We start from the raw sequence: 20,968 nt of genomic DNA, 5'->3' as shown, positions 1-20,968 counted from the left end.
GTATGTTTGTTGCAGTTACACTCATGACTACAACACGGTTCATGAATCGAGGGAGGATGTTAGGATTCTTACTCCGTGTTTGCAGTCATGAGATTGTTGTCTATCACATGACGGTGTATGTTTTCATTCCACAGAGTGGGAAGTGACAGAGACAGTGACAGAGTTTTTTTGTTACTGTGTTCCGTAAAGTGGGACTATTGTCCTTTGTTCTTTTTCTCTTTGCTGTCTGATGAGGAAGAGGAAGGAGCTAAGTCAGAATGCTCCGAGTGTATTATATGTAAATAAACGTAGTTTAGCCAACATGCTGAGCTATTGAGTCTGTTACGCGAACCGCCAATACTTTGCAGGATCCTAAGCGTGCTACTGCCTTTTGGTGTCAGTCGCTGTGATGTTCGGACTGAAGAAAGCTTTTGAAGCTCCCGAACGATCGACCAGGAGGGAGAGAAAATGCCAGTCGGGCATGTGTCTCTACCAGGGTCCTACACAAGTGTAGGACGATCCTAACAGATGCGGCAACAATGACCACCACTATGAAATCCAGTCCTGTAACACTCTATGTAGTTCATTTCATAGCTGTCTGGGTCAAGAAAGCTGGGAGGACAAAAACAGAATCAGGGTGGAGGAGATACCCTCCCCCAAAGGGAGATCAATGAGAACAAAAATGAACATAAATGCATTGTATTAAAGCTGAATATCAGCAAGAACATGAGAATACGTGTAACCCATAGTCACCAAATGTCAAATAAACAGTCACATGTTAACAAAATTAACCTGCCGTTTCTAAAAACTGTGTATGTTTCCAATTATTTATTTAGAAGACTTTATGTTCATTCATGGACTGGGAACTCAGGCTTATACACTGAGATTGAAATGTATGCCCCATGAGGAAGAAATTTGGAAAAAGAAAATGATGTTGGTGGATGGAAAGACGCATGCACACACACAAAAAAAATCAGAAAAGAAAAATACCAAGGGTTGGACAGCCCCTAAGTGATTTGTAGGTGCTGGGTACACTGTTTCAGCACACCTGAATGGCTCTGTCTGGGTGAAACTTAAGAAGGAACCATCTTAGGCAAGATAACTGAAGCAGTTTTATGTGCAGAATTGTAGAAATATGCAAATCTCTGTGCTGCTTTATAAATAAGTTTAGATGAGCATTATTATGGTTAAATGTCTTTGATCTCCTTCACTAAAGCAACTCCTTATGTTACACAGTGGTTTAATTAACTGGGGATTATGCTAATAATACACAGTGGAAAACACTAATTTTGATCTAACAGAATAAAAGGATTTAATAAAACGTTCCGACACAAAGATATTGTACAGTAACATCAATTAAGCAGAATTTTTAAAATAAAAAAATTAAAAATTGGGCATGATCCAAACAAAGGTAAGCGCTTCTATGATACATCAGTTTTGTAAGAAGAGATTTAAGTATGTGGTTAGTTCTTCCTCTGAAATCAAAAAGACATCCACTCCGATCAACTGCATGTTTACTTGAAAGTAAGTCCCGCAGAGTTCAGTTAGACAGCCTCCCCTGGAAATGCAATATACTGCAGTCTTAAGTAGTGAGTAACTTTGAATGGATCATTCCAATTAACTTTGTAAATACCGACCACGTGATCTCTTAATGACAATTGTCCTAATTAAAAGGACTCACAAGAGAGACAATGGAGAGGGGGAAGGGAACAGGGCAATATGTAGCTGCTTACTTCTGATTTCGGTTTTTGATGTTAAAGAACAAAAAAGCACTGGCCATTATCATTCCCAGGATCGTGAGTGCTGAAAGAATACTGTAAAGAGGGAGGGAGATCTTGCGAAGTTGCTTTTGGATGATTGTTCTGTCCTTAGGTGGTTCTTTCCCTGAAATGTCGGCAAGAAAAGAAAGAGTCAACATTATACCCTTGTGAGAAATAAACCACAGCCAATAATAATAACAGCAAAACCAAAGCCTATTGCCATTTGATTTCTATAAATTAATTTTACTGAGGTCCTTTAAAGTTACCTTTATCTACCAAAGTGATGTACTGCAGGCTTTACAAAACAATATGACATATACAAAACACATATTCTGCTCCACATTATTTATGTGCAGGAAAGATATAGCTCAGCAGCAGGACAGCAGGAGTATCACCACCTCAAATCCTTCAACTAGAGATGTCAGAGGCAAAACATGGGAAATATGCAAAATACATGTATGTGCTCAACCACTGAGAAATGACCCAAGTATTCTCGGTTGCTTGTGGACATATATGTATTTCATTTTTAAAATTATTCCAGAGAATGACAACTGCCATGGCAACCTTACTCGGTAAAAGTCATGTGCAAATGATTACTTTATTTAGTCGAGGGGTGGCCAACTCCCAAGAGACTGTGATCTACTCACAGAGTTAAAAACTGGCAATATTCAACCCCCTGTTTTGAGGGGTTCAGGTCCAATTGGTTGAGGTATTTTTGGGGAGGAGGAAAGCCCAGTTTTTTAGGAGTTCAGGGCAAAAATGTCGAGCTTTTCTTCGGAGAGACAAACTTGTTGAGCTTCTTTGGGGGAGCCAGTGATCTACAAGTGATCTACTGCAGACATCCAGTGATCTACCGGGAGCTCACGATCTACCTGTTGGACGTGCCTGATTTAGTCTAACGAAATAGTAGATGGCATGGATGAAATGACAGTGACACCATTTTTGCATGGTAGGGCCAGACCCTCAAAGGACAAATTTCAATGCCTGACGCACCATTAGTATTTAAATAGGAAAGAGGTTGTGGCAGTACTGCTCCTCCCATAGTGCTGCTATAGCAGAAAAAGCTGCACACAAACTAGGTTCTGTGCAACCATCAGGAACCACACAGGAGCCTACTCCCACAGGCTGGTGTTAGTGGCTAAAATGCTGTCCAGTGAACTAGGAGGGCACCAGTTCAAATCTGTTCTCTGCCATGGACTCAAGTGTGACATAGGCAACCCACTATTTTTTTGGTTTAATTTTTTTCCATCTGAAACGTGGGTGGATGGGTAAAATATTAACGTACACCTATCCCATGTGGGCAACCCTTTAAATATTGCTATATTTTTTTTTCTGTCTACATCCCACCTTTCTCCCAGCTCATAAAGGTAAAGGGACCCCTGACCATTAGGTCCAGTCGTGACTGACTCTGGGGTTGCGGCGCTCATCTCGCTTTATTGGCCAAAGGAGCAGGCGTACAGCTTCTGGGTCATGTGGCCAGCATGACTAAGCCGTTTCTGGCGAAACCAGAGCAGGGCACGCAAACGCCATTTACCTTCCCGCCAGAGTGGTACCTATTTATCTACTTGCACTTTGACGTGCTTTCGAACTGCTAGGTTGGCAGGATCAGGGACCGAGCAATGGGAGCTCACCCCGTCACAGGAATTTGAACCGCCGACCTTCTGATCGGCAAGTCCTAGGCTCTGTGGTTTAACCCACAGCGCCACCCGCGTCCCTCTCCCAGCTCATAGAATGAATTAAAACAAACACAGCTAAAAACACACACAATGGATATAAATAATTAAGAATGAGACAACTAACTCCCACTGAAACCAACACGGAAAACACCAAAAACCGTTTAAAAGGAGCGGAGAGCACAAACACCTACTTTCAGGAAACCCTGCCCCAACAGCCAATGAGTGCTCCCAGGGCTGTCTGAACAAGGAGGGAAAGCAGAGGCGGCCAGACCTGCCTCCCCTGTGGAAGGGAGTTCCACAGACCTCACCAAACATACCTGTGTCGTGTGGTGGGGCTGAGCTCAAAGTCAGGCAGGTCCTTCAGGCAGCCTGGACCCAAGCTGTATAGGGCTTTGTGCATCATAACCAGGATATAACCAGCATGATAATGTAAGCAAACTCTTTTAAATGCTGAGTGTTTAATATAAATGTGCTTGTGAGTATACACCAGGCTTCTTCAACCTCGGCCCTCCAAATGTTTTGGGACTACAGTTCCCATCATCCCTGACCACTGGTCCTGCTAGCTAGGGATCATGGGAGTTGTAAGCCAAAAACATCTGGAGGGCCAAGGTTGAAGAAGCCTGGTATACACCTAACATCATGCCCCCTTGATGCTTCTCTTTACGGCTAGCCCCCCCTGCAGTGGGGGGACATGAGACTAGGGGCGGGCGGAGCTCTGAGTCTGGTGAATGCATATTTTGCAAGAGTAATAGTTTATGCTTGCACCTTTTGTGATAACGATTTGAACCTAAGCACAAGTGCTACGCACAGATATGGATTTAGTCAGCATCTATTGGACTGGATTCTCTGAAAGTACCTAAGGGCTGGTTTGCTGGTTGCACAGAATGGGGTGGTAGATTCCAGACTGTACCACTTCAGCCTATAGGTGACAAAAATTTGAATGTTCCTTTACATAAGAAGCTCCCAGCATGCCTCTCTCTCGTGGGGAGGCCTATGCCTGATGTACTGAAGAACTTTTCCTTTAAATGTGGGATCATTACAAAATATTCCACGCATACGAACCTGCAGTCTGAAGCGGCACAGTCTAAATACTACATTACTGAGCCGGTTTTACTCTGTGGCAATAGTGAAACATTTCTGTTTGCTGCATTCCGTGTGACATAAAAATTATACAGAAAGCCATGGTATCATTCCTTTCCTCTCTTCAATATTCCTGCCTTACCGTGGAATTTGATGGTGTTGTTAATCATTTCCAGTGAATCAAGTATAGCATTATATTCTCCCACCTTCACTTCCTTTTTGTCTGTGGAGAAACAAACAAATGGGATTGTTTATGTCAGCTCACATATTCTTCATTTCTAATAGCTGCTATATTTACCTTTCTGTCTCTTGCATTGTTGCTGTACCTGCCATCGAGGTAGCATATGAAATGACTCAGAGAAGCTAAATGGAGCTAGAGTTGTGGCAAAATTTTAAAGCAACGCTGGTAACAATATTGAGCAGTTACGGCAATTCATAGCTGTCAAGTGTCCCTTATTTGAAGGGACAGTCCCTTATTCCAGCACCATGTCCCGCTGCTGTCCCTTATTGATGGATGTCCCTTAAATGTCCCTTAAATGATGCTCCTTAAATTTCAAAGGAAGCAGCTCCTCTCCCTCCCTCCTCGCCGGCCAGGGAGGAGGGAGGCTCCAACTGTGTTGCTTGGCTGTGTTGCTCACCCAATAAGAAGTCTAAGAACGACTGGGGGGTGGAGCTTGCATGCCTTGTGTGTGGCTAGTTAATGCAAGCTGAGGAGGTTTTTGAATGCTGGACGCCATTTTGTTGCACGTGCTGCTGCAAACTTTGCAGTGCAAAGCCAGGCCGGGGAGCCATCTTAAGTTGAGGCTGCATAGGCCTTGTGGTGCATGTGATTCAGATTCTATTCAGTTGAACCTCTGGTTACAAAGTTGGTTGGACAGTGTTCTCGAAGCTACCAGCATGAGTTTGACCAGACTGCAGGAGGACAGGAAGACTGGAGTGCCTGGAACAGGTGAGGCTGCAGGTCCCTTATTTTGGCTGCTGGTCACTTATTTTCAAGGCTGCTGGTCCCTTATTTTCAAATCTGTAAGTTGACAGCTACGCTGCAATTCAAAGAACAGCAAGCTTATACTGTATTATGCTACCCCCAATGTTATTTAAAATTCTTCTGGCTATTAATTAATTTTCGAGTCTCAGGGGAACACTGACAAACTTGTCCAGAAAACCAATGGCTGGAGTGCATTCCAGAAGGAAACCCCAAAACAGTGTGCATACCATGGGGTTCCCAAGCCATTACAAGAAAATTCAACATACAAGCAAGCCAAGCAGTAGTCCTGACAACCATTTCAAATCTCCAAGAAGGGCTAACCAAGCAAAGAGGCAGGATTCTAAAGTGACATGGAGGAATAAAGAACAAGCAAAACCCCACGAACAGCCTAAAGCTAAAGTAATAGACCATCATCTGAAAAGCTCCATTGCAAGCCTATGCAGGTTTGCCAGGTATGTCATCACTGCTAGTCAGGCAACAACTGTACTAAAACCACAAGGCACTTAAACTACATGGCTGAACTGATCTAGACAAGGGTTTTGATCCTGACATCTAGCTCCTAAGCCTTAGAACTAGGAACCCAGTTTACCTGGGATTTGTTCAGTGTGTATAAGTACTTCTGAGTGCATTGCTAGTGGTAAGGAAAATATATATATATAAAGGAAAATTCCCTGAATGCCAAGATCCGGGTTTGGGGCAAGTACTCTTTGGTGTGAGTACCCCACCAGAGATTTAAAATCACAACATATGCAGCAAAGTAAAGCATGGAAATATAGGCTGTTAGACCTCTAAAATATCTCCTTCTACATTTTCTTCCCCTGGCATAGAAAAAGGACTATGTTTGGTATGTTAAAAATGGTTTACTTACTCTCCAAAGGCCAGATTCATGCTTTCCATAGAACATTCAGAAAAGGTTGCACGAGCAGTGAAACCTGGCTTAGTTACAGTGGTGAATGTTCCTAAATTATTGGTATAGGAACTCAAAGAGAGGCTTGTTAGAGCCATGCAGTCTGAGCTTGGAGCAATCAGCTCAGACGTGTTTACACACTGAGCTTCTCAGGTAGACTGGGAGAAATCAATAGTTCCTCCCAAGGTAAGGTAAGCCTGGCGGGGCAACTTACTTTATGGTCTTAACCCCTTTCATGCAACAATTAGACTTAAACATGTTGGTTATGTAAGGCACAAACATGACAAGGCCTCCATATTCACAACTCTGTAACCCCCTGGTGACTAGAGCTTATTGTACTGTGCTAGAGACCATTCCTGAAGGTTTGGAATATGGCATATCTAGCAACACTTTGAATCTGTATCACAGTGTTTATTGTCTATTTGTTTGGTTGTAAGTTGCTTTTGGTCTAGGAATCTGCAGAATTCTTGTCGCCTCGTCAGATCTCAGTTCTTAATATTTTTAGTGGCACAGAACGTCTGTAGTGTGGATACAACATTCATTCCCAAGTGTTCATGCTGGTGTGCAGTAAGAGAAAGGTGCTGTGATAATACATTTAATTGCTTAAATGGGTACAGTGAGCCCAAAGAATCCACCCACAAGGAAGGCTGCCTGTTGTGTCTTTGTGACTCTTAACTGCTCTTGCCTTGCCTTCTCCAAAATGACCTCAACAGGGTAAGTTCTGATACATTCTGTCACTTCCAATGAGGCAGAATTACCCAGTGGAGGCTGCCCACTGCCCTTCTGGGTGAATCACTGCTCAGGGCATCCCTTTCTCCAATGAAGAGGCATGCTCACAACAGTAAATTGCGCAGGTAAAATAGGGAGGCCGTACTTCGTTTACTTTTGGGGAGAGATAGCATTTATCAGTCATGAGAAGTCTGTGAAGCAGCAAGACAGGAAGGGAGATCTAAGTTGGAAAAAAGGGGGGTTGAAGTCGCTGTCTGTCTGTCCAGAGCTGGAGCTGTGAGGAGCAGGAGTATAAGCAAACAAGTGGGAACCCATAGTAAAATTTCACAGTCTCTGTATTCCAAACCCCTGATAGGAGTGCTTCTGTTTAGGACTTGAGTCTGGAACTGGGGCTTGCAAAGGATCTGAACATGGGCATTTGTTGCTATATAGATATGGAGGGGTGCATCCCATGAAGAGGGGAAAAAAATTCACCTCTTGGTTCATTTCCCCGCTCCGTGGGATTCTAATTCTAACTCAATCCCTCCTCCTCTGTTTCCCTTATTTTGGCATATCCCTATCTTGCTTCCAGAGTTATAGGCTATTATACTAGTAGATACTTCCTGTAAAGTTGCAGGGAATAATATATCAGCTGGGATTGTTATGCAACCAAGAACTGCTGGTGGGAAATGTGGCAATTCAAGGTGAATCTGGAAGCTTTCAGCTCCTCTGCAGGGCTGTGAATTTTTCCTCAGGATAATTAAACTGAGGTTTAAAAAACCTTGGTGCTTTTATTCACACTGACTAAGACACAAAATAGCTAAGTAACCTATAAATACTACTACAAAGGGAGAGAGATAAAATGTATGATAAAATTGGGTAAAAATTGCACTTCCTACCTGCCAGACAACTGATAAGAAGAGCTAAAAATATCAGTGAGACATCTGTGGCCAGCAGAGATAAGAAATGTTTAGGCATATCGAGAGGAAATAAAAGTTATTCCAGTGAGCCAGTTACTAGATAAAGATGGTAAAGCTGTCAGTCATGATAAAGTGAAGAAAGACAATAACGAAATGTATCAGCTTAACATTTTAGGGGAAAGCTCTGTGGTTTTTGTTGTCGTTGTTTTTTAACTGAACTGAAGTACTTGTCCTTCTTGCAATTACCGTATTTTTTGCTCTATAAGACGCACCAGACCACAAGACACACCTAGTTTTTGGAGGAGGAAAAGAAGAAAAAAAATATTCTGAATCTCAGAAGCTAGAACAGCAAGAGGGATCACTACGCAGTGAAAGCAGCAATCCCTCTTGCTGTTTTGGCTTCTGGGATAGCTGCGCAGCCTGCATTCGCTCCATAAGACGCACACACATTTCCCCTTACTTTTTAGGAGGGAAAAAGTGAGTCTTATAGAGCAAAAAATATGGTAAGTGGAAACGGGGAAAGAGTTAACAAAACCAGCAAAAGTAATGCAGAGGATCAGTTTGAAATACATATGTGAATTTCCAGTGTTGGCCATAGTCTGACCAAAATTCGGCCCAGGTTTTCTTTTCTTTTTTAAATGTCCCATTGATTTCAATAGGAAAAATTAGGCCCAAATGTTCCTGTACCTTCCTGCCACTTCTGGGAGGAGTGCAAGTATGGAACACCAAGAGTCTTACACCTTGTGGTGCCATTCTACTGAGTTGGGTCAACAGGCTACCCTCTATTTGGGAGGGACAGCATCTCAGCACCAAACAGCTGGTCAACATAATGGACCAGAGTTATAGCCCACAAAAAAGAGATATTGTTTCAGATTATGGCAGCTCAGGCCTGGATTTTGTTAACATCCCCCGCAGCTACCGATTCCCTTTATGGCCTAGAAGGACCCCCCCCCCCCGCGCCTTAGATTGGCATTTTATTTTATTGGTATTCAGCCACTTTCTTAACCCTTTGACCCTCTTTTTTCGCTTTGACTTCACTGCCAACAAATAGATCAAAACCATTTTGTTTTCCTATACAGTGGTACCTCATTTTGCGCGTATCCTGAAAGAACGTAACATGAAGCGGACGGAACATGAGGTATGACTGTACCAGTTCATCTTTCAGTAGCTATAACAAGGGACAAAACAGGCAAAATGGACCACAGAGCATCTGAGTTAAAAAGGAGGCATTATTCAGCTATTGAAGCTTTTTTCGCAATACAGTGGTACCTCGAGTTACAAATGCCTCAGGTTACAAACACTTCAGGTTACAAACTCCGCTAACCTGGAAGAGTTACCTCGAGTTGAGAACTTTGCCCCAGGATGAGAATGGAAATCATGTGTCGGCGGCGCAGCAGCACCAAGAGGCCCCATTGGCAAAAGCACGCCTCTAGTTAAGAACAGTTTCAGGTTAATAACGGACCTCTGGAATGAATTAAGTTTGTAACTAGAGGTATTAATAGAGTGCAACCTTTGTTTACTCATAAGGCTTGTGGTTTCACTTTAAATAGCACTGGTTATTGTCGCTTTCAGGAGGTTATGGTTCCATTCTCTAACCAATACCTTGCCAATTACTGTGTCCCTTTGTTTCCCCAGTAAGCACAGATCTCACTACACTCCAGAGGAAATTACACATAGTCTTCAACTTGGTCTTCACTTCCTCCTCTCAGGATTGCAGCTATGGTGACAATCCACCCTCTTATTTGCCTATAACAATTTTGAGCCAATAGGATGAGGAAGAACATCCATTAAATGACCAATCAAAACCAAACACCCCCTTGATGCCTTTGATTCTGAATATAAAACCCACAACTGCCCCAAGCATAGCCATCCGCTTTGTTGACAATAGGCTACAGTGACAGTTTAACTGACACTTTGCAGCCTGCTAGTCTGCCTTTGATAAAATAATGCATCCTTCTAACATTTCCCTCCAGGAAAGAACAAAAGTCACTTTGGTTCACAGCTAACCCTTTACTTGCACCGTATTGTTTGAAACGTTGTAACAACCTTATAATAAATTTTACCACATAAGCAAGATATTACAAATCATTGTTTTCCTTTATGGAAAACACTTCCCATTAGATCTAATTAAACACCAATATAATGGATTCTAAACTAAGAATAATGGCTGCAACTAATTACACAATGATCAGAAATAGGGAACCCTTCTTTGTAACTGAAGACTCCATGTCTGCTGGTAAAAGTATTTCTACTGCCTATTGTAGAATCACTATCAGACTCGGGGTGGGGGGGCTTTTTGATGAGAGAAAAAAACCCCTGCACATTATTCTCATATGGAAAATTGTAACTTCCCCCACTTGTGTCAACCTGTTAAGTCACACGCAGATATGCCAGCAATCCTGGAACTGAAATTTCCAAAACACAGACAAACCATGAGTCTGGGTTCTGATGACAAACTGAGGCCACTTTAAATAGTCATGGCGTCCTCCAAAGGATCACTGGAACAGCAGTTTGTTATGGGTGCTGGACATTGTTAGGAGACCCCTATTCCCCTCACGGAGCTACAAATTCTAGAATGGTTCAACTGTCAAGCCTTCTTCCCGAAGTTCTCAGGGAAAGAATTCACAGATCTCTAGCAAAGCACACCAAAAAAATCCAATTTATGGAGGGGTCCGGCCTTTACTCTCCTAAAGATTGTTGGGCATGCGGCCTATGTAAGAAATGGAACTGCTTGCAGAATAAATCTGCAGGCCTATTGAGATATATTTTTTTAGTTTTCCATTAATATGAGTGGAAAAGACTAGCAACTGACCAGCCTTCGAGGATACAATGGTATTTGTAAAATTCAGGATATAGCAGGCTGTAATAGTTTTAGTTCCCTATTTCAACATTCAGTGTCACTGACATATTTATTTCAGTGATACTGATCTCAACAGATATACCCTTAAGGTCTGCTGTCTATAGAATTTTCTGTCTTTAATAGTGTTGTTTCTCATGATTTCGCTTTAGAGAGAATGTATGATTTTTGTTTGTTTGTATGTTTGTTTATTTCAGGCACCCCCAAACTCGTCCCTCCGGATGTTTTGGGACTACAACTCCCATCATCCCTAGCTAACAGGACCAGTGGTCAGGGATGATGGGAATTGTAGTCCCAAAACATCTGGAGGGCCGGGTTTGGGGATGCCTGGTTTATTTCATAAAAATTATACACTGCTTCATTGTAAAACCAATAACAACCTCAAAGCAGTTTCCTTTCTCTCACCTCCCTGGAAGAAGGCCACTTTTCAGAAATTCTCTAAATATTCACCATTGGCAGTGGGGTGGTTGCCATCCCCATACCCTAGGGCTGCCATATGTCCAGATTTCCCCAGACGTTACTGGGATTTCAAAGGCGGAATTGACGTCCCAGGGGAATTTCCAAAAGGCGACGCTTTGTCCTGGATCTTATGCAAGTCAATAAAAAAATCACGTGTTTTGGGGGGGGGTGTTTTTGGGGAGAGAAAAAAAAGCTCACCAACTTTTGGGTCAACAAATTTGGGGTCTTGCGCCAGCTGCAAAACCAAAAACAACCAGGGAAGAGAGAAGCTGTGCTCTACCCTTGAGAAACTGTTGAGAATTTACCCTTCCCCCAGAGAAATTCATTGAAATTATAACCCTCATTTTTCTGCTCGCAAATTGGGCGGAGAATTTTCTTTCCCCCCCATAATATTCTTTATTGATTTTCATTTGTACACTCCACATACACATACAGTGGTGCCTCGCAAGACGAAATTAATCCGTTCCGCGAGTCTCTTCGTCTTGCGGTTTTTTCGTCTTGCGAAGCACGGCTATTAGCGGCTTAGCGGCTATTAACGGCTTAGCGGCTATTAACAGCTTAGCGGCTTTAAGAAAAAGGAAACAAACTCGCAAGAACTCGCAAGACGTTTCGTCTTGCGAAGCAAGCCCATAGGGAAATTCGTCTTGCGGAACGACTCAAAAAAAGGAAAACTCTTTCATCTAGCGAGTTTTTCGTCTTGCGAGGCATTCGTCTTGCGGGGCACCACTGTATTGTATTACATCTCACATTTACACCTGCTCCCAGGAGCCGACTTCCCTCCTTCCCTCTTCTGGCCTTTTATATCACATCTAACTTTTTCGCATTGTCTTCATCCGTTTTGTATATTATTGTTCTTCTTTCGTATTTGTCCATAGAGTGTCTATAGTCAAATAAATCCTCCTGTATATACAATTCTTATTGTCTGTCTATATTCATTTACAACTACCATTGGTTACATTAGTCACCTTGTACATTTTACTTTTTTTTATTTTCTTTATCCAGAAATTTTCTTTGTATTTCACATTATGAGGTTTATTTCAATTCTACTGGTTTCACTATTTCACCTTATCCTTCCCCATTCTTTTTGAAATGTTTCATCACCCTGTTGTTGAATTTCCCCCGTTAATCTAGCTATTTCTGCATATTCCATTGCCTTCTGTCACCATTCTTCTACTGTTGGTACTTGCTGTTGTTTCCAAACCTGGGCTAACAATAGCCTCACCGCTGTTGCTGCATATAAGAACAATTTCTGGCCATTCTTAGTAATGTCTTCTCCTACCATTCCCAACAAGAATGCCTCTGGCTTTGAGTGGAGAATTTTCAGAGACCATTTGCTCACAATGTTAGTTTAGATAGGGGAGAATTAGTGGGGCCAGAATCATGTCAAATGTTCTTTAATACTCCACGACAATGTTGCCAGGTAAATTTTTTTTGACAGGGAGATTGTTTTTTATAGCATGATCTCACGTAAGTCTTCTGAATGTGGGTTAACCATACTTACCCCACCGCATTAAGGACAATGCAATTTAAGTGTTTGTGAAAGGAAGCAAAGGAACAGACTACAGCTTTCAAGTGCGACACAGAGCTGACTTTCTGGGCTCTGCAACCCAGATAAAGAGTCTTCTTTCCCACCTGCAGATCTGATATTGGGCAGTGGATTTGGCTGCCTGTTGGAAGGTTAAACTGTTCCTCCACTTATAAAGGTAAAGGTACCCCTGCCCGTACGGGCCAATCTTGCCAGACTCTAGGGTTGTGCGCTCATCTCACTCTATAGGCTGGGAGCCAGCGCTGTCCGCAGACACTTCCGGGTCACGTGGCCAGCGTGACAAGCTGCATCTGGCGAGCCAGCGCAGCACACGGAACGCCGTTTACCTTCCCGCTGGTAAGCGGTCCCTATTTATCTACTTGCACCCGGAGGTGCTTTCGAACTGCTAGGTTGGCAGGCGCTGGGACCGAACGACGGGAGCGCACCCCGCCGCGGGGATTCGAACCGCCGACCATGCGATCAGCAAGTCCTAGGCGCTGAGGTTTTACCCACAGCGCCACCCGCGTCCCCTTCCTCCACTTATACTTAGTCTGTAAATAAACTCAAATATTTAAAAGTGCCATAAACGTCCAGTAACCTCCTTCAAAGGGAAAATTGAACCAGGGTTAAGTGCTGTGCCCCTGGAACTTCTCACTTCTTGGAGAATCAGGGTGAGCATAGCAATATGCATCCTCATACATTTTAGCTTTTAACTAGCAGACAAGGTCATTTTCCCTTAAAAAGGAAGGCATTTTAGTGAGCAATTCCACAAAAGTGGCAGATGGGCTGTTTCTTCATCTTGTTGCAAACTGCAGTTTTCTTTGGCTGCTGTAGTCATTCTCCGTTCCAAAGTACTGCTGAGTTATGTACCCCGTTCTCATTACTAAACTGTTGGGGATTTCATAACAAGCTACCCCAAGAAACTAGGCAGACACACTTGGATACAAATAGCTTTGTCATAAACTAACAGGCCAGCCAGAAACAACTATTCTTCTGGCATTATTTGACCATTTTGGAACACCAGTGCACAACATCCTATTCAAGAGCTCTCCGAAAACAGCATTGGTCTACTTTAATGTTAAAAAACACTGTCAGCCCTACAAAACAACAACACACCTTTTCATGCTACCATCTAAAAATCCTACATTAAATAACATCTAAGCAAGGAATATAGAATTTCACAGAGTATGATCTTTGTTACTGATGTGGGGAATGAACTACAATAGCCAAAGAAAACTGCAGTTTGCAGTATTTTCTCTATTAGTATTTGGATCAATGTCATAAACTACCCTAGTTCTAGACCTAAGAAACCTAGACCTATGCAGCAGATCTAAGGAAAAGTTTTGTACATATTAATTTTGAAGCAACACTGATCCATTTTAAAAAATTTTTTATGATCAATTCTTTTTAAAAAAAACTAATGAAAAATGGGAAGGCGTGACATTGAAATCACAAACTTATCTCATCCAGATCACATATTTTACACAATTCAATAGCTCTACACAATGCAGCTCTTTTCGCCTGTAAATAAAATTAACTACTTCCCCACCTGCTCCTGCACCAACTCAGCCATTGTTGATTTCCCACTGGCAACAAAGATTAAATAACGGATTTAGAAGAGGAGATTCTTGTGATCAAAAGGATTAGTTATGAGAGGGTGTTTGATAGATGAGCAGCAGCAGGCAGAAACATTCCACTGCATAACTATTTCTGGCTTTAGCCTAGAAGATTAAGTAATTACAATAAAAAAAATCAGAAACAAAACAGCTTCTTTCCAGCACTTCAGTTAACAGGCAAGAAGGGAGAGTTGCAAGTGTCATCTCCTCTGATCCTCCATATAATGGGAAAGATCACACCCACCCACCCAATTTTTGTTACCTAAAGGATAAATGGATACTCTCTATTATTTTCAGGGTCTGTCTTGACTCTGCACTAGACAGTGGTTCAGGACCTTAAAGTGTATTTGCTGCAAAAATGAATTATCTAAAAAATAGTTGGGCCAGGCCATCATCTAGCAGTTAAAAGGCTTCTCAGAACAGAAGCTTAAGGACTTAGGTGTCCACTTTCTCTGCACTATGCATAATTGTATATACCTCTATCATGTTACCCCCTTACTGATCTATACTCAAAACTAAAAATCCCCAAATGTTGTAATATTTCATCAGAGGGGGGTTGTTCCATCTCTTGATCATACTTTTCAGAACCTTTTTGAACTTTGCAATAGCCTTTATGAGGTCAGGCAGCCAGAACTGTACACTGTATTCCAATTATGGTTGTGAATAACAGCATTGTGATACTGTCTTTTGTTTTCAATTCCTTTTCTATCACTTCCTAGCATGAAATCCACCTTTTCACTGAAGCCAAGCATTGGGCTGACATCTTCCTCAAGGTATCCACTATGGCAGCCTGTCAGGTCCAGCCCCTCTTGCAAGAAGGGCTTGGGAATAAAATAAATATTTGAGCATGTGGGAGGCTCAACAGAACACCTCCCTTCTCCCTGTTCAAAGTGAGGATGAAACACACAACAACATCCCCGCTTCCAGTGCTCTCCCTGCTATTAATTAACTCACCAAAGATGTGGGAAGTTGAAATAAAATATAACCAGCAAGCTTACGGCTAGTTAATGCATGAACGGGTTAAGACCACAGAATTGTATTCCTAGACTGAGGTCACATCTCTTCACCTCTGGTGAAGAAGGAAGTAAGCTTCTTTGTTCACTCTCTGTTATGTATTGAGTTGATTAGGATCCAAAATGCAGCAGTCTGATTGGTCCTAGAACAATAGGATTCAGAATGCAGCAGCAGTCTGATTGGTCCAAGAACAATAGGATTCAGAATGCATCAGTCTGATTGGTCCAAGAACAATAGGATTCAGAATGCAGCAGTCTGATTGGTCCAAGAACAATAGGATCCAAAATGCAGCAGTCTGATTGGTCCTAGAACAATAGGATTCAGAATGCAGCAGCAGTCTGATTGGTCCTAGAACAATAGGATTCAGAATGCAGCAGCAGTCTGATTGGTCCTAGAACAATAGGATTCAGAATGCAGCAGCAGTCTGATTGGTCCAAGAACAATAGGATTCAGAATGCATCAGTCTGATTGGTCCACAGGAGCCAGCCAATCCAGCTCCAGGTGGAAGTGAATCCGCAACCTGATTGGCCTACAGGAGAATCCCGGAATTAGCCAATCACGTGGGGCCCATTGTGTAAATAATGTATATAAAGCAGACATTCTGGGGGAACTTCCATTCCTCCTCACCACTATGAGCTGAATAAAGAGCATGAAATCCACTCTCAACTCTAAGGATATTTCACTCTCTTTGATAATGATGATGATATTTATTAAGTATGTATACTGCCCTATACCTGCAGGTCTCAGGGCAGCTCACAACTCTCTTCCACCACATGAAACTGACCATGCAATATGTCGGGGATTGACTACCAAGTCCAGACTGCGTGCTCAGGAGTATGTTTCCTGTATTTTGTAAGGGGCGCACACCTGGGCTGCTATCAGGGCCATCTGTACATCAGGGCCAGATGGGCAGGGTATAAATAATAAAATTAGTTTCAATTTCAAAACTAGTTTCAATCCCTGGTACCGACAAGTGGAGCGAGAAAAGAGTCGCTGGGGAGTGGTGACCAGTCAGTAGAGACAATCCCAACCAGATGGACCAATGGTCTGAGTCGGTATGGCTTCCCACACTCCTACGGTACATTTTATGTTTCTGTAATCTATTTTGTGTGTGTTGCTATGTTGACTCCTGACATGTAGTTGTGACACTCCCATTCCTGGCTATATGGAATCTCTTCAGCTCACACATCCCTTCCTTTTCACAGTCTGCAGTAGGACTGGATAAACGCAATGTTCCCAGTATAAATACTATTTATTAGTCATTAGTAATCATATAAAATTCACTCAAATATAGGAAGAAAAGCATTCAGGTAGTGGAGTATCTTCAGGCTGTTTCCTGCAGGTTACATTTGTATGTAGCATATAACAGAGAAGAAAAAGTTTTACGGTTCACAAAAATGCTTTTTTGTTTGGAGCACTCAGCACTCAACTGTAAAGCTAATTGCCTAGAGCTACCCATATTTAATTCTGATCATCAGCCTGTCAGAAAACGCCAGGATGCTTGCCTGCAAGTAAGATATATTATATAATATAAGGAAAGGATTCCTTGCCAAGCTTGATTATAACTTGTTGGTCGAATATTCTTAGGTTTGACTCACGTATAATGTTCCAGTGTCTTTAAAGGCCCAGCGTTGGCCATGAAATCTTTGCTTTTCTGTGGATTTTGCTACCACATTGCAAATAATATTTAGAATATTATTTTTAAACTCTAAGTTGCACAGTGCAGGATCTAAGTAGCTGGTACCTCATTGCTGGAAGTAAATGAATGCCAGCATAGATACATTAAAAATAAAACTACAGAGACTTTTAAAAGTGTTGTAATTATGTTTGTGTCTTAATGTGCTTAGATTCATGTTATGAATCTTTTTGGCACTTATTTGCAGTGGAGAAGGTGACACATCAAATTAAAGCAGCCAACAACATGTCAAGTCTTGTTTATCAGGATTTATTTATTTTTTTGCAATATAGGCAGTCTGTTTAGAATTTGTAAAATTTGTAAATGCCCACAATCCCCATTTAAGACCACCCCAGAATGCATACTCAAATCGAGCAGATGTGCTTAAAGAGAAATTTATTTTCAACAGCTTGTTTAAGCATTTGGAAGAACATCGGAATGCCATCCCATTGAAAAAAAATGCAATGCAGACAGATGGTATTAGCACTCAGATGTACATTTCAATGAGAGTTCAAATATATAATTCAGATTTTCACATCGTGAACTTGACGGTTCACCCTAGCAGGAACATGCAATGGATATTTTTAAATACCTGGGTGCATAATTATATTAATGAATTTTAATTAATTTTCCATGAGAACACACTAACCATTCCACATGTGCCGCTGAGTTCTGGTTGCGTGACAGAACCTTTCCCTCCTGTCCCCCTTGCACCCTCAAAATCTGCTCCAGGGAGTTGGACAAGCCTCAGGAACAGATTTTGGGGTCACACAGGGAAGAGAGAGGAAAGAGAATTCGAATTGTAGACTAGTGCAGAATAATATACAAGCCATAGTGCTCTCAGTGCATGTAGCATATTGTAAATATTTTAATAAGAAAAATCAGAGCCTCTGTCTATAATCTTTGAGAATTCTTGGAGAACAAGTGAGGTCCCTGCAAATTGGAGGTGGGTAAAAGTTGTATCCATCTTCAAAAAGGGGGGAAAGAAGACCCATATAACTAGCGACTGGTCAGCTTTATTTAGATACCAGGAAATGTCCCAGAACCAATAATTAAATGGTCAGTCTGTGAGAACTTAGAAAAGGATGCTGTGATTACTAAAACCCAGCATGCGTTTCTCAGAAACAAGCCATGCAAGACAAATCTCTCTCATCTTTTGGTGGTTCAGGGAAATGCTGTGAACGTAGTATATCTTGATTTGCATATCTTGATTTGTATATCTTGATTTCAATAAGGCTTTTGACGAAGTCCCCCATGATATACTTGTGGAGAAGCTGGTAAAATGTGGACTGAATGAGGTAACTGTTAGTGGATTGGTAGCTGATTGACTGACCAAACCCAAAGAGTGCACACTAATGGTTCCTCGTCATCCTGGAAAAACGTGGCAAGTGGTGTGCCACAGGGTTTTGTCCTAGGCCCTTAGTTGTTCAATGTTTTTATAAACAACTTGGATGAAGGAATTGAGGTGATGTCCATTGCATTTGCAGATGACACCAAAGTGAGGGGAGTAGCTAATGTCGCAGAAGACAAAATCGGGATTCAAAATCACCTTAACAGAGTGCAGAACTGGACCAAATGAAATTCAATAGGGACAAATTTAAGGTTCTGCACTTAGGCAGAAAAACCTAGCTGCACAAATATAAGATGGAGGGGGGCACATGGATTGCCAACAGTACATATGAAACAGAACTAGGAGGTCTTAGTAGACCACAAGCTTAACATGAGTCAACAGTGTGATGCAGCAGCAAAAAAGGATAACTATTCTAGGCAGCATTAACAGAAGTATTATCAGGGACTGGCTGGGTACCGGCGTGTGGTAGTGGGTACTAGGTACTGATGAGTGAGCACCCATAGAGAGGGGGGTTGGAGACTGACTTGGAAGAAGGGATGAGTGATCTGGGGGAGCCTGAAACAGCCAGGAAATGAGAGTCAGAGACAGAAGAAGCTACAGGATTGGAAAGCCAAGGAGGAAGGAGAGAGAGGTCAGGCTGGTGGAGAATCAAGGACTTTGACACCTTCTCCTCTTGCCCCTCCCTCCTGCTCCACTGTCTCCCAGGACCAAGAGAGGATTGAAGATGGAGGAGCAGAACCAGGTTACAGTAATTCTTTGATCCAGGTTAGGTTCACAGGCAGTTATGTATAACTAGTTGTGGCAAAATGTGGGTTGGTATGCACTAGAATCAAACTTAGAGCTTCCGTTCATAAATATTGCTTTCGTGGAAGACTTCCATCAATTCTGAATAAAAGAAATCTAACAACATTAATCTGGCATTGTGGGCCTCCTTCTTTTCCTTACAGAAAAATTGTTTTCCACTCGTTAGTCCTTTTGAAATTATATCTGTTTACTTAAATGCAAAACTGCATGATCCAAAATCTAAATAATATGCATTTTAATTATCTACCTTCCACTTTAAACAAGCAAATAGCATTAGTTGGATACTATACCCTGGAATTTATTAATTAAATTTTCATAGGCAACGCAATCATAACTTAATCGAAGAACCCTTAATTTGTGTTCTTCTTGTAACAGGCTTTCCAAGATAGCCATCTGCTACATTAATGCATACCAGAAAGAACAAACCATGTTAAACTCATGATACACTGGATGACATCTTCAGTTTTGCCTTTATGCACATCATGCTGACATTCAAAGAGACATATAATGCCAAATAGATGGATACAGCCTCATGTTATCTATAGGTAAAGGTAAAGGGACCCCTGACGATTAGGTCCAGTCGTGACCGACTCTGGAGTTGCGCGCCCATCTCGCTTTATTGGCCGAGGGAGCCGGCATACAGCTTCCAGGTCATGTGGCCAGCGTGACTAAGCCTCTTCTGGCGAACCAGAGCAGTGCATGGAAACGCCGTTTACCTTCCCGCCGGAGCGGTGCCAATTTATCTACTTGCACTTTGACATGCTTTCGAACTACTAGTTTGGCAGGAGCAGGGACCGAGCAACGGGAGCTCACCCTGTCACGGGGATTCGAACCGCCAACCTTCTGATCGGCAAGTCCTAGGCTCTGTGGTTTAAACTACAGCACCACCTGCATCCCCATATTATCTATAACTAGCATATAAATTCTAAATAATTAAAAAGGGGCCCCATGACCCATAGCCCTTTTGTACAGAAAGCCAAAAGTCCTTATCTCAGCTGCATGGGAGTGGCAATGGCGGAAATCGACTTTTTGCAGTTCAGAGACACAAACTCAAGAATTATATTTAAGAGGAAAATTGTGGTTAGGAAGTGTGGTAGCTAGATAACCTATTAATGAGGGTGAAATGGGAGAGTGCAAAATATGGTCTGAAGCTCAATATCAAAAAAACTAAGCTCATGACCACTGGTCCCATAACCTCCTGGCAAATAGAAGGGGAAGAAATGGAGGGAGGGAGAGATTTTACTTTCTTGGGCTCCATGATCACTGCAGATGGTGACAGCAGTCACGAAATTAAAAGACGCCTGCTTCTTGGGAGAAAAGCAATGACAAACCTAGACAGCATCTTAAAAAGCAGAGACATCACCTTGCCAACAAAGGTCTGCATAGTTAAAGCTATGGTTTTCCCAGTAGTGATGTATGGAAGTGAGACCTGGACCATAAAGAAGGCTGACTGCCAAAGAATTGATGCTTTTAAATTATGGTGCTGGAGGAGACTCTTGAGAGTCCCATGGACTGCAAGAAGATCAAACCTATCCATTCTGAAGGAAATCAGCCCTGAGTGCTTACTGGAAGGACAGATCCTGAAGCTGAGGCTCCAATACTCTGGCCACCTCATGAGAAGAGAAGACTCCATGGAAAAGACCCTGATGTTG

At 42.2% G+C, this 20,968-nt stretch overlaps 1 protein-coding gene across 1 annotated transcript in view; it reads right to left on the bottom strand.

Moving 5' to 3' along the window:
• Positions 1-20,968, bottom strand: part of GABBR2 (gamma-aminobutyric acid type B receptor subunit 2) — a 305,881-nt gene that overhangs the window by 102,683 nt on the left and 182,230 nt on the right. Inside the window, exons 9-10 of the mRNA XM_081014706.1 lie at positions 4,638-4,718; positions 1,713-1,863 (exon numbers count right to left, since the gene is read on the bottom strand). Of these exons, the coding sequence (XP_080870832.1) occupies positions 1,713-1,863; positions 4,638-4,718 (232 nt within the window). The remainder of the gene's footprint in view (positions 1-1,712; positions 1,864-4,637; positions 4,719-20,968) is intronic.

Source organism: Podarcis pityusensis (assembly GCF_964106645.2).
Source record: "Podarcis pityusensis genome assembly, chromosome: 7".
Lineage (NCBI taxonomy): Eukaryota > Metazoa > Chordata > Lepidosauria > Squamata > Lacertidae > Podarcis > Podarcis pityusensis.
This window is presented reverse-complemented; position numbering and strand designations above follow the sequence as displayed.